Raw genomic sequence first — 13,141 nt, forward strand, 5'->3', positions numbered from 1 at the left:
CTTCTTATGAAAGGGACTACTGTGAAATCCTTGTTATTTCTCATTATTCTAATTATAGATTTATTGTTTTGCCAGCCAATGGCCAGCCCCTCTCATCAGAACATTAATAAGCTCCAGATCCATATCTGACTGTCACCCTCTCAAGGTAGCACAGACCTGACATTGAATAGACAATAAACATTTGTAGACTTAAGGCATAAAATCCCAGCTCAAAATCTTATTTTCATTCTATTTAAAATCAGGGACATGAATGAGGCAAACATCTCAAAGGAGGATGCACCTTCTTATTGAACAGAATTATTAGCTTTAACCAGATAAAATAAATCAAAGCCTTTCCCCCCCAAACCTTAGAAAACAAGGACACGGACTCAGTCTCTGGCTTCCAGCAAACAGGCAACCTCCCTTGTGAACCTGGGTAGGAAATCTGTGCCCTGCACACTCTCTCTCCTTTTCTCCCTGCCCCTCTTTTATATGGGGTGACCACATCATTTATTGCCCAGACTAAACCCTTCTGAGAGATCAAGGTAAGAAACACAATACACAGACGAACAACAGCCTGAGCCTGTCTAGAAACAGAGCTCTGACTTACACTCGACAGCATCTGTCCCAGGAAGCCAGCCTGCGACCTACAAGTCCCAGGCTCATAGAACATCAAACCGTTACTCCAGCAAACATTCCAGGAGGCCAAACAATGAATCCTGTATCAACTGGCCCCAGATGGCCAGGACCCCATTAATAAATGACACCTTCCCTGGTTTTGGTCCTCACTTTCCATTTCAGGACCAGCCAGAGAAATCCAAAACCACTCACCAGACTAGTTACACAGGATGCCCTCCTTCTAGTTAGCAGTCCCGCAGCTTCCCTGGGGCCAACAGCCTCCAGCCAGAGCCCTCCAGAAGCTGCCTCTGTTCCAGCCACACATCTCAGTCACTGGTCTGCCTGCCTTTGAGCCTCTGCCAGAACTTTACGGTGGCGGCCACCCTTGCTATTGTGAGCTCTGAATAGTCTTTACCCGTTCTCATTTGGGTGATTTTCATTTATTTCCACAAATCACTACACTGTTAATAACTATGCTGAATCAAGAGGTAAAAATCGGGACTATTCAGAGTCAGGATTAGATCACCCAAACTATAAACTCCATCAGCCCGAACCTATTTGTCGGCTAGATCAAGTCGGGGAGGGTGAAGGTGTGAAGAACGGAATGTGAAATGTACCACTAGGTGGGGTTGCGCCATTACAGATCAGAGAACGTTTCCATTATTGTGGGAAGTTCTGGACAGACGCAAGCACTCATCTTTTTTTACACAGTCAGTCATCTTTTTGGTCTGGATGTATGGAAGGGTACAAACTGAACAATGGACTTGTTGGAAATTTGTCTTCAGGGCAGTAATTACTAAAAGTAATTCCAGCTGAGAATGTTCAGGCATATCATTACTGATACCTAGTATTAACGTACTTTCAATTACTGCCTGCTGCCCTTGATAGGGTAAAGAGATGAAAAACATACTGTTTGCCCTTGAGAAGCTGGCGTTCTGAAAAGTACTTAAGGTCTGAATAGGTCGCATAGTTTGCAAATTTTGCCCAATGCAAAATTAAAATAAGGGTCCACTTCTTCAAAAAGTATTAAGAATTTCAAGGTGGAAACTTTATGTGGCAAGAAAAGAAAAAAAAAAAAAAGAGAAAGAAATCCTTTGATTCAGAACAATGAAGAATACTTTATTTATTAACAGTAATACACTTCAGGGTGCCTGGGTGGCTCAGTCATTAAGCATCTGCTTTCAGCTCAGGTCATGATCCCAGGGTCCAGGTTCGAGCCCTGCATCAGGCTCCCTGCTCAGCGGGAAGCCTGCTTCTCTCTCTGCCACTCCCCCTGCTTGTGTTCCCTCTCTTGCTATCTCTCTCTCTCTCTCTCTCTCTGTTAAATAAATAAATAAAATCTTTAATATCTTAAAAATAATAATAAATAAATAAATAAAGTAATACCTTTCTTTGACAGCCACACAAAATTTTTTAAAAAGAACAAATTTGGGGCTTTTGGGTAGCTCAGTTGGTTGGGCCTTTGCCTTCGGCTCAGGTCATGATCTCAGGGTCCTGGGATCCAGCCCTGCATCTGGCTTTCTGCTCAGCAGGGAGTCTGCTTCCCTCCCCCCTCTCTCTCTGCCTGCCTCTCTGCCTATTTGTCATCTCTGTCTGTCAAATAAATAAATAAAATCTTAAAAAAAAAGAGCAAGTTTGAAATTCTACATACCCCTGAAACAAATAATATATGCTAATATAAAAAAATAAAAAATAAAGAAAATTCTATAGTGTCAGGGAGTTAAATTTCTTTCTTTCTTTTTTAAGATTTTATTTATTTATTTGAGACAGAGATAGTGACAGAGAGGATGAAGGGGAAGATGAGGGAGAAGCAGGACCCTGAGATCATGACCTGAGCCAAGTCAGACGCTTAAGTGACTAAGCCACCCAGGTGCCCAGGGTATTAAACTTCTTAATAAAATTCAAGTTGGCATGAATATTGTCAATAAAAACAACTACTGAAGATAGTGCACTTCTTATATTTAAAATGTTTAGTGCTTTTCATGATGAAACACTTGTGCATACTATTACATTAAGCAAAATAGTTTTATTTTAAAAAACATTTTTTAATTTATTTATTTATTTATTTGAGAGAGAGAGAGAGTACGCATGACAGAGGGGAGGGTCAGAGGGAGAAGGAGGATCCCCACTGAGCAGGGAGCCTGACATGGGACTCTGGAGTCTGGGATCATGACCTGAACCAGAGGCAGTCACCCAACCAACTGAGCCACCCAGGTGCCCTAAGCGAAATATTAAAAAAAAAAAAAAAACATTTGTAACCCATAACACAGATAAACCATAGGGAGAAGCAAGGACTGGTTTATATGGGTGCTGTATACTTTCTTTTGCTTGGGGTTCATAAGTGAGGCCCCTTTTCTGGCCCTCTCACCATGCTCCCATTTGACACTAGAGATTCTTAGATTGGACATATGACTTTGATAATCTCAGGGCAAAGACCCTGATGACCCCCATTTGTCTAAACTTGGGGAAAAAAGAAAAAAGAATGTCAGGCAGCCACAGCAGACCATTAAACTAAGCGTGGGATCTTCTAAGAACGGAGGCCTTGGCGAAGGCACAGGTCATACACCCATGAAGCCAACAGAAAATGTAGATATTGTTCTGTGACAAATTACAGACCAACAAAGTATGATGCTTCAGATATGTTGTGATGCTGCTGGCCCTGTCAGCCCCTTTTTATTCTTACATTTTGCATGCTCACAATTAAATTACATTTAAACAGTTATTAAGCATTGACTCTGTGCTATTTACTGTAGGAAATCTTTGCTAAAGTTCAATATAATTGAGTACATACACAATCTAATTTTTAAAAAGATGTTATAAAAAGTTAGAATTCTTTTGCTCTTCCTCCCAAGACTCAAGAACAGGGCAGGGACTGAAACTAGTAAGCACTCAATATATTTTTGCTGAATATTCATTCAGTGGGTGGAGATTTTCACAAAGGGAAATATCAAGAAAGGCAAAAGGTAGATGGCTAGCTAGGATTCTAGAGAAGTCATAGACTGGCCAGGAAAGGCATTGTAGACAAGAGGAAATGTCAGTAAAAGCAAAGTGCTGTAAGTATTACCTTCCAGGAGAACTGGATGCCTCCTAAAAGCGGGGATTTGTTTCTTCCCAGCTAGGACCAGCACCTGTGGCCCAGCAGGCCTTCAGGACTGACCCAGTAAATGCAGGGAAGTAGATGAAGCTGGAGCCAAATGAACCAAAGTTTTGAATATTAGAGGGAGAATATATATTCAATGTACAGGTAAGAACCATTTGAAAAGGGCAGTGAAGTGATCAGAACTCTGAGGAAAAAAGAAGCCTGTGGTTTCCTTGCTGTGGTTTTGGAATATAGGTGAGGTTATATGGGGTGAAGTCTGGAGCCAAAACCCAAGAAAGAAATCTTGAGACATCTTTGGTGCAGAAAGGTGATTTTATTAAAGCATGGGTGCTGAAGGAACAGAAGGTTGGCTGAGGACAAAGCAAAAGCTGATACCCTACAACGTTCCCCCACTCCTGGGTGGCACCTATGTGACATTCTTTAGGTATTAATGTTAATACCTTGCTAAGAAGGGAAAAATGACCTTGAGAGTGGCAAGGCCTCTGGTATCCTGTGTTTTGTAGGTCTTCTTTGGCATATGAAAGTTCTATTGAAACCTCCCTTTTCCTTACTTCTCCCAACCCCATGGTATATAACCTGCCACCCCTCACGACCCCAGGGCAGCAACTCTTCCTGCCCACAGGTCCTGTTCCGTGCTTTAATAAATCACCTTTTTGCACCAGAGACATCTTAAGAATTCTTTCTTGGCCATCAGCTCTGGACCTTACTACATTCTAAAACTTCATCATTTGGTGCCCAACGTGGGGCTGAGTCTTTACATCTGGACTCTGGACTTTGGTGCAAAATTGGTGAGTACTTTCTCTCCTCTTCTTTGACTCTCATTTCAGGAGCCCTTCAAAGAGTATGGTCTTATTGGAACACTTTCATGCTGATTGCTCGGGCTGTAATCTTCTAGCCCGTGGCTACTGTATGGGGAGGAGAAAGTCTGCCTTTTGGCTGGAAGTTAGTAGCCTGGTCGAAATGGTAATAAGACCCAAAAACTTGATGCCCTCTCTCTGTTCCTCTTCTTATACTAACTTGTCTGTCTTGGGCATGGGACAGCCACCTAAGTCACCAGGACGGCTGCCAATCTTAAGACTCCTGGGTGAAGTTTCCTCCTGATTGATCTAATGTGATCTCCTCCACATCCCTGGTCTAGCATCTTCTGGCCACTGGACCTCCACTGGGAGCCCGCTGAAACCAGTACCCAATTGAATTAAAACCCAACTGGGGACCGCTTCCTAGGGACGTTGGCTGTAAGGACCACATGTGTTGGAATGTTGCTTAGACTATGACAGATTTCAGTCTTTACTGTTTCTTGTCAGTGTCCTCTACTAAGTACTTAGAGCTACAGAATTCATTAATTTCCCCTTGTAAAACTTCTCTAGTATTTTCCATGGGTTAAAAATGGCAGGGCATTAACACAGCTTCCAGACTATAGGATGGCACAGTATCTTAGTCCATTCACCAGGCACCCATCTGTAGCCTAGGATGCAGTGCGGAAGAAGAGGGATGCCAGCACCCTTTCAGGGCCTTTTACAGCGGGAATGCCTTCACAGGAAGGTAGAATGGTGATCAACAGGCCTCTGGTATCCTCCCGTCACTTTTAACACCTGGAATGTCTGACATACTGCATGAGATGCCACCCAGGAGTTGGGGGGGATTTTGGTAATGAACCTTCTTTACTTTTCTAGGAACATGGGATCCTCTTCTTCTGTTCCCAAGGGTTCTCCCTTGGGATCCCTTTTAACCCACTGGAATCAATTCAGATTGCAAGATTTAAGAAAGAAAAAAAAATGATCTTCTTCTGTAACATTGAATGGCCTCAGTACTCCTTAGGAGATGAGGGAATGTGGCCCATGAATGGGACATTAAGTTTCAAGTCAATCTGTCAGTTAGACCTCTTTTGCAGGGAGAAGGGCAAATGGACTAAAGTCCTATACGTCCAAGCTTTTATGGCCCTAAACCAGGATCTGGGCTGGCAGACCTCTTGTAGAGTGTGTTTAACCCTCAGCCCAGCCAACAGCCAATCTGTCTAAATAGACAGATTCCTCTTAATAAACCTGAGTTGGAGGAATTGCCAGCCAGTCTAAAGAAAGCGAACACTGGCTCTGTTGCTAACCCTCCTCCTTATAAACCCCAAGACCCCTTTGCCCCCAGCCCAGGTGGACATACCAGGAGCAGGACTCCCTCTCTCCCAGGAGCTCCATCTAAGTGGGGAATGCATCCTCTGAGGATTTGCAGCAGGAGTGGAGAAGTGGGCACAATTAGGGTCCATGTCCCATTCTCCATGGCAGACCTGGGTCAAGTAAAACCACAATTACGATGACATTCTAAAAATACTTCTCAATTTTATTGAAGGCTTTCAAGAAGAATCTATTATGTGTGATTTGACCTGGAAGGATATATGTATCATTTTAACTTGTTGTTGCCCCTCTGAGGAAAAAAACGAATTTGGGAGGGAGCACAGGAGTTCGCTGATGAGCCAGCAACAAGAGGAACATTCTCCAGCTGGGGGTGCTGCTGTCCCTGGCATGAAAGCACACTGAAACTACTGAGAGAATAGTCCAGGGAGAGAAAAACAGGACCATATGATCACTTGTTTAAAAGAAAGAATGAAAAAGGGATTTTCTAAACCTCTAAACTTTGATAAACTTCAGGAAGTTACACAAGGAACTTTTGAAAATCCAGCTCTATTTCAGGGACAATTGGAAGAGGCCATCTGTAAATACAGAAATTTAGACCCAGCCTCACCTGAAGGAGTAACCATACTAAACATAAGCCAGTTGGCACCTGACATCCTCTGAAAACTAACTAAAATGGCTTTAGGTCCTCAAACTCTCATCCAGCACCTACCAGAAGTAGCAACTGAAGTCTTTAATAACAGAGATATGACCTCAAGGCAAGAAAAAGACCAGAGAACTAAACGGCAGGGTAAGATACAGGCTCAAAAATAATGGCTGCTGCTATTGTGGTTTCCCACAGCACCAGACTAACCGGGGACCAAAAAAAAAAAAAAAAAAAAAAGCCAGTAACAGACAGAAAACTAGGTAAGTCCCCATGCTGTACACGTGGCCAGTTCGGACACTGGAGCAAAGACTATCCAAACATGTGTTCTCCGCTAGGGCCGTGTCCTGTCTGTAAAGAAGCAGGACGTTGGAAGAGAGACTGTCCTCATCTCCAGAGAGAGAGGAAGACAGGAAATCACTTCCCTGCCTGAGAGTCCAAGTTGGAGGAGCTGGCATAACGGGGCCCTGAGGTTGGTCCGGCTCCTTCTGACATCAAGATGACTGAGCCCTGGGTTACTCTAGGTATGGGAGGCAAGTTTATCAATATTCTTACAGACACAGGAGCCCCTTTCTCTGTCCTTATTCAGCACTCCAGCCCTACTTGCCTTTCTTTCTTTTTTTTTTTAATTTTTATTTATTTATTTATTTATTTAAAAAATTTTTAAAGATTTTATTTATTTATTTGACAGAGAGAGATCACAAGTAGGCAGAGAGGCAGGCAGAGAGAAAGAGAGAGGAGGAAGCAGGCTCCCTGCTGAGTAGAGAGCCAGGACCCTGAGATCATGACCTGAGCCGAAGGCAGCGGCTTAACCCACTGAGCCACCCAGGCGCCCCCCCTACTTGCCTTCCTAACCTTAAAGTTGTGGCATAGAAGGGGAAACTAAAACATCCTGTCAGACAAGGTCCTTAACCTGTAAATACAAAAGTCAGTTGGTCACTCGTGTTTTTCTAGTCCTTTGTCTTGCCTCAGTCCATTACTTGGATGAGATTTAATGTATAAACTGGGTAGCCAATTGGCTCTTCCTATAGAGGGGGATGGCCTGTTCTCTTTAACATCTGGAGAGCTAGAACCATACCCAACTGTCACTTCCAATGTCTGGAAGGAAGTAAATCCACAGGTCTGGGATTGTGATACTGCAGGATAGGCTCTTACAGCCTGACCCGTCAAGGTGACCTTAAAAGACCCAACCAATATACCTCTAAAAAACAACATCCTCTAAAACCTGAGGCCAAAGCTGGGTTGCTACCACTTATTGATAAGTTTCTGAGACAAGGTATTTTAAAGCCTTATCAATCTCCTCATAACACCCCAGTTTTACCAGTAAAAAAGCCAAATGGGGAATATCGGATAGTACAAGACTTAAGAGCTATAAACGAGGCAGTAACGCCTATTCAACCCTTACTGCCAAATCCGCATACTATTCTCACCCACGTCCCTGGTAACACCAACTGGTTTATAGCACTTGACTTAAAAGATGCCTGTTTTTGCATCCCACTAAGTGAGGAAAGGCAGCCACTATTTGCTTTTGAATGGACCTCACCTTCAAGCCCACAGGTTGCTCAATGAACCTGGACGGTCTTACTATAAGGATTTTAAAACACTCCTCACCTCTTTGGAGCTTCAAAGATCTCCGTGATATATCCTTGTCTGAGGGGACAATAATTCAATATGTAGATGACATTCTAATCTGTAGTCCCAAGAAGGAGACATCTGATAAAAATTCTATAACTTTACTTAATTTTTTGACAGATAGATGGTATCGTGTATCCCCTAAAAAGGCACAAATATCTCAACAAAAAGTACACTGTTTAGGATATGAACTAACACCAGGTCACTGTATTCTATCTACTGATAGAAAAAAAGGCTATATTGGATCTTGAGCCTCCCACTACAAAAAAACAACTCCGGGGGCGCTTGGGTGGCTCAGTGGGTTAAAGCCTCTGCCTTCAGCTCAGGTAGTGATCCCAGGGTCCTGGGATTGAACCCCGCATCGGGCTCTCTGCTCAGTGGGGAGCCTGTTTCCTTCTCTCTCTGCCTGCCTCTCTGCCTACGTGTAATCTCTGTCTGTCAAATAAATAAATAAAATCTTAAAAAAAAAACAAACCCCAAAACAACTCTGTATTTTTCTAGGTATGGCAGGTTTTTGCCGCCTATGGATTACTGGATTTGCACTCTTAGCCAAACCGTTGTATGGTTTTGTTAAAGGTCCTGATGAGGAATCTTTGCTCTGGACTAAAGCTCAGCAGATGGCCTTTCAAACCTTAAAAGCTAAACTCCTGTCAGCTCCACCTGTGGCGTTACCAAATTTAGAAAAACCTTTCACTGTACACGAAGCAGAAGAGCACAGCCAAGCCTTGGGAGTTCTCACCCAAAAATTAGGAAATGAAGCTAGACTGATGGGCTATTTTTTTTTTAAAGATTTTATTTATTTATTTAAAGATTTATTTGTTTATTTGACAGAGAGAGAGATCACAAGTAGGCAGAGAGGTGGGCAGAGAGAGAAGAAAGCAGGCTCCCTGCTAAGCAGAGAACCTGATGCGGGGCTCCATCCCAGGACCCTGGGATCATGACCTGAGCCGAAAGCAGAGGCTTTAACCCACTGAGCCATCCAGGGGCCCCTATTTTTTTTTTTAAGATTTTATTTATTTGACAGAGAGAGATCACAAATAAGCAGAGCGACAGGCAGAGAGCGAGAGAAAGGAGGAAGCAGGCACCCCAGCAAGCAGAGAGACCCCGATGCAGGGTTCAATCCCAGGACCCTGGGATCATGACCCGAGCTGAAAGCAGAGGCTTTAACCCACTGACCCACCCAGGCGCCCCTAACCTCCCAATTTAAAGCAAAGATGGACATGATCTGTTTTTAAATGGTATGAGCACTTAACAATTATTCCTTAAATAGCATCCCCTTACTTAATATCAAAGTCACACAAATGTGCAAAGCAATCCTACAAAATAGAATGGCCTCCCTTTTTCCTTACCTCCTCTAGCCCCATTGTTTACAACCTGCCACCCTCACAACCCCAGGGCAGCAACTCTTCCTGTCCATGGGTCCTGTCCCCGTGCTTTAGTAAGTCACTTTTTTGCACCAGAGACGTCCTAAGAATTCTTTCTTACATTTTAAAACTTCGTCATGGGGACAAGACCCATGGGTAGAAAAAGCTGCTGCAGAGTTGTGAGGGGTGACTGTTCATATACTTGGGAGTTGGGGGAGGTAACTAAGACAAAGGGAGGTTTCAAAAGGATTTTCATATGTTAAAGACTCACAGGTTACCAGAGACCTTAACCACTGTCTATGTAAGGTTGTTTTTCCCTCTACCAGGGCATTAACATGAAGACAGTTGGGAACCTCCTGGAGTAATGTCCCACAGGTCCCACCCAGGAGTTTGTGTGTGTGTGGGGGGGTGGACATTGCAGGGTGTCAGCTTGTCCTTTGACCTCAGCAAGCCTTCTGTTCCCTCATCACATCATCCTGAATAAGGAGGTTAATACGTCTAATTCCGCCTCCCTCCATCCCCAACCTTAATAAACACTGTTGTCATGATGAAGTTTTAGAACGTAGGTGAGGTTCAGTGGAGTGAAGTCCGGAGCCAATGACCAAGAAAGAATTTTGTGCAAAATAGTGCTTTGGTGCAAAATAGTGGCTTATCAAAACATGGGGACAGGACCCGTGGGCAGAGAGCGCTGTTGCCCTGGGGTTATGAGAGGTGGCAGGTTAGGTACCACTGGGTTGGGGGAGGTAAGGAAAAGGGAGATTTCAATAGAACTTTCATATGCTAAAGAGGACCTAGAAGATACTGGATACCAGAGGCCTGGCCATTGCCAAGGTCGTTTTTTCCCTTTTCAGCAAGCTATTAACATTAAGATATTGGAAGATTCCTAAAGAATATCCCATAGGTGCCACCTAGGTGTGGGGGTGGGGGAAGGCTGCAGGGTGTCAGCTTTTGCTTTGTCCTCAGCCAGCCTTCTGTTTCCTCATCAGTCACAAGCCAGGACGACCTCAAATGGGAATCTTTTAAAACACTGTGAACCAAGCAAGCACACTGAAAGGAAAGCCAGTAACTGTGTTAACTGTCCCGTTATTTATGTCTTAACGCCTCACTTGCAAATACGGACCTTTACCAGAATTCTGGGCAGCTTCTAGGTCTAGCTGTAGTCCTGCGCTGGACGCGCTCCACAAACCAGCGGCGGAAAATCACTCAAGATGACAAGCTTTCCGAACGTTGCAGACGGTATGGTCACCTGCGCACATCTGCGTGCACCTGCCTGCCCACCCCGCGCCCAGGTGCTGTCTCCCTGCGGAGCTAGGTGGCGCTGTGCTTTTACCCCTCCTTCATCGTCCTGGAGGTCTCTAGGTTTGGGGTTCATTACGATTCCGGCCCACACTAACTTTGCACGGAGCAGGGGGTGACTGGAACTTGACCCAGAACCCAAGCCGAGCCACGCAGCCCGAAAGGTGCTGGCCGAGGCCGCGCGCAGGCGTGTCCGCTCAGCGGGGAACAATAAAGTTGAGCGTGTTCAAAAGGGGTCCTTGTCTTCCAGGGCCCTCTGGACAAGCCTGCAAAATAAGACTCCCTGAAAGTCCCTGGGGTTGGCAGGTGTCGTTGTTCTCGGGGGCGTCTTCCTCACTGGCAGTGGGACAGGAGTTGCGGGGCGGCGCGAACGGCGGGCGGGCGGGCGCGGGCGGGCGCAGGCGGAGAGGGCGGCCCGGCGATCGTCGTGGGCAGCCCTGCGAGGACCCCGGGCCAGTGGAGCGGGCCGCCTAGTTGGGGCTACCCTGACGCGAGCGATGAAGCCACGACCCGCGAGGTTCGTGGACAACAGGCTGAAGCAGCGAGTCGTGCAGGTAGATACTGTGCGCGGCCCCTTCTCGGCGGCTTCCAGGCCAGGCTGGACTGGCCGCCTGTCACGGCCCGGGTCCTGGCCGGTGCGTCGGCCGCCCTTCCGCCGCGCGGAACTGCTGGGAGCCGGGGTCCGGGCGGGTGCGGCGCCTGAGGAGACGGGGAAGGGGCGAGTGCAGCCCCGGAGGAGCTGGGACGGGGACTGGTGCAGCCCGGGAGGAGACGGGAAGGGGGCGGGTGTAGCGCCTGTGGAGACCGAGAAGGAGCGGGTGCAGCCCGAGAGGAGATAGAGAAGGAGCGGGTGCAGGCCGGGAGGAGCCGGAACGGGGTCGGTTCAGCACCTGTGGAGACGGAGAAGGAGCGGGCGCAGCGCGGGAGAGACGGGACGGGGCTGGGTGTAGCGCCTGTGGAAACGGAGAAGGAGCGGGTCGGGTCTAGGCCGGGAGGAGACAGGGAAGGGGCGTGTGCAGCTCGGGAGGAGACGGGACGGGGGCGAGTGTAGCCTTGGAGAAGCTGGGGTCCGGGAGGCTGCAGCCCGGGAGGAGCCAGGATGGAGGCGAGTGTAGCCTGGAAGGAGTGAGGACGGCGGCGGTGCAGCCCGGGAGTAGCTGGCGAGGGTACAGATGCAGTCCAGGAGCCGGGACGGCGGTGGGTGCTTGGCATGGATCAGATGTTGTAATAGGCTCTTGCCTACGGGTTTTTCATTTTCATACTCATCTGTAGAAAACGGTGTGTAGTAAATGTTTTGCAGTGAGTGGCACTGTCTGCCAGCAGTCTTAGGAGGAGCGAGAAATTTCTCAGCACTCCGTACTCTGGGAGCTATATTTTCTTTCCCTTTTGCTTCGCTAGTGCTGTAGTCCTCTTTTCGGATGGGTCTCTTCCTTCCAAACTCTTAAGTGATGGAAGTGCCCTGAGCTCCTGCGCTGCTGTTTCTCTAGACTCATATTCCTCTCACCTACTTCCTAGGTGGTCTCCTCCAGTGTAAAATCTTTAAGTACTATCTATATGTTTTCTATACATTCACTAAAATTACTATAAACATAAAATTAAATATAAATATATGAGTATATAAACAGATTCAATGAAAGTATATGTACTTTTAATTTTTATTTTTAAAAATATTTATTTGAGAGAGAGAGAGCATGAGTTGTGGGGGCAGGGGACAGAGGGAGAGGGAGCAGCAGACCTCCTGTTAGCAGAGATCCCGATTTGGGGATGGATCCTGGAACTTGAGGATCATGACCCGAGCCTAAGGGAGATGCCTCACTGACTGAGCCACCCAGATGCCCCATATATTCACGTTAAGTACTGTCTGTATAGTCCCAAGACTCATGTGTCTAGTGTGGATTTTATTTTGAATAACCGTCTGCCTACTCAACATTTCCTCTTGAATGTCTGATGGGTATCTCCCACATCAGATCCATATTGAATATTTTGATATTTGCCTCCAAACCTGTTTTTTTCCTATTGTTTTCTGTTTCAGTAAATGACACTACCATCCATCCAGTTGTAAGGGCCAAAACCCTTAAAAACCATTACTCCTTCTTTGTTTTGCTTTCTGTAACCAATTTATCAGCAATTTATTCGGCTTTACCATCAAAATATACTGCAAACCCGGACACTCCTACCTCACTGTACCTCCAGCCATCATAGCCTAAACCGGTTTGATCTCTCCTAGTTCTACCTAAGGTCTGTTTTTTGCAGGGCAGCCAGGGAGGTCCTTTCAAAAGGAGCTTGGCAGAGCCCTGCTCAGAAAACCCCTCCGATGGACTCCCAGAGTTATCTAGAGAAAAACCCATCGTGAAGAATGTGATGTAGTCTGGCCCCTGTCTACTTT

The 13,141-nt window shown here is 46.0% G+C and overlaps 1 protein-coding gene and 1 long non-coding RNA gene across 8 annotated transcripts in view; one reads left to right on the forward strand and one right to left on the reverse strand.

Annotated features, from left to right (window-relative positions):
• Positions 1-3,661: 3,661 nt before the first annotated feature.
• On the reverse strand, positions 3,662-10,892 carry LOC309850515. Its single transcript, XR_014304302.1, has 3 exons — positions 10,580-10,892; positions 5,852-5,975; positions 3,662-3,781 (listed from the first exon to the last, which is right to left on the reverse strand). It is a non-coding gene; the product is annotated as an uncharacterized lncRNA (long non-coding RNA).
• Positions 10,893-11,184: 292 nt separating this feature from the next.
• Positions 11,185-13,141, forward strand: part of NVL (nuclear VCP like) — a 99,732-nt gene continuing 97,775 nt past the window's right edge. For 4 of the 7 annotated variants that reach the window (XR_014304285.1, XM_082704504.1, XM_082704505.1 and 1 more), the window contains exon 1: positions 11,186-11,309. Coding sequence is in view for 3 of the 7 variants with exons in the window: in XM_082704504.1 (XP_082560630.1) it covers positions 11,253-11,309 (57 nt within the window). In the remaining 4 variants the exon portion in view is untranslated. Of the gene's footprint in view, positions 11,310-13,141 lie in introns of all 7 variants that reach the window. The other 3 variants (XM_082704507.1, XM_082704508.1, XM_082704509.1) reach the window with 3 other exon arrangements.

Source organism: Mustela nivalis (assembly GCF_964662115.1).
Source record: "Mustela nivalis genome assembly, chromosome: 16".
Classification (NCBI taxonomy): domain Eukaryota; kingdom Metazoa; phylum Chordata; class Mammalia; order Carnivora; family Mustelidae; genus Mustela; species Mustela nivalis.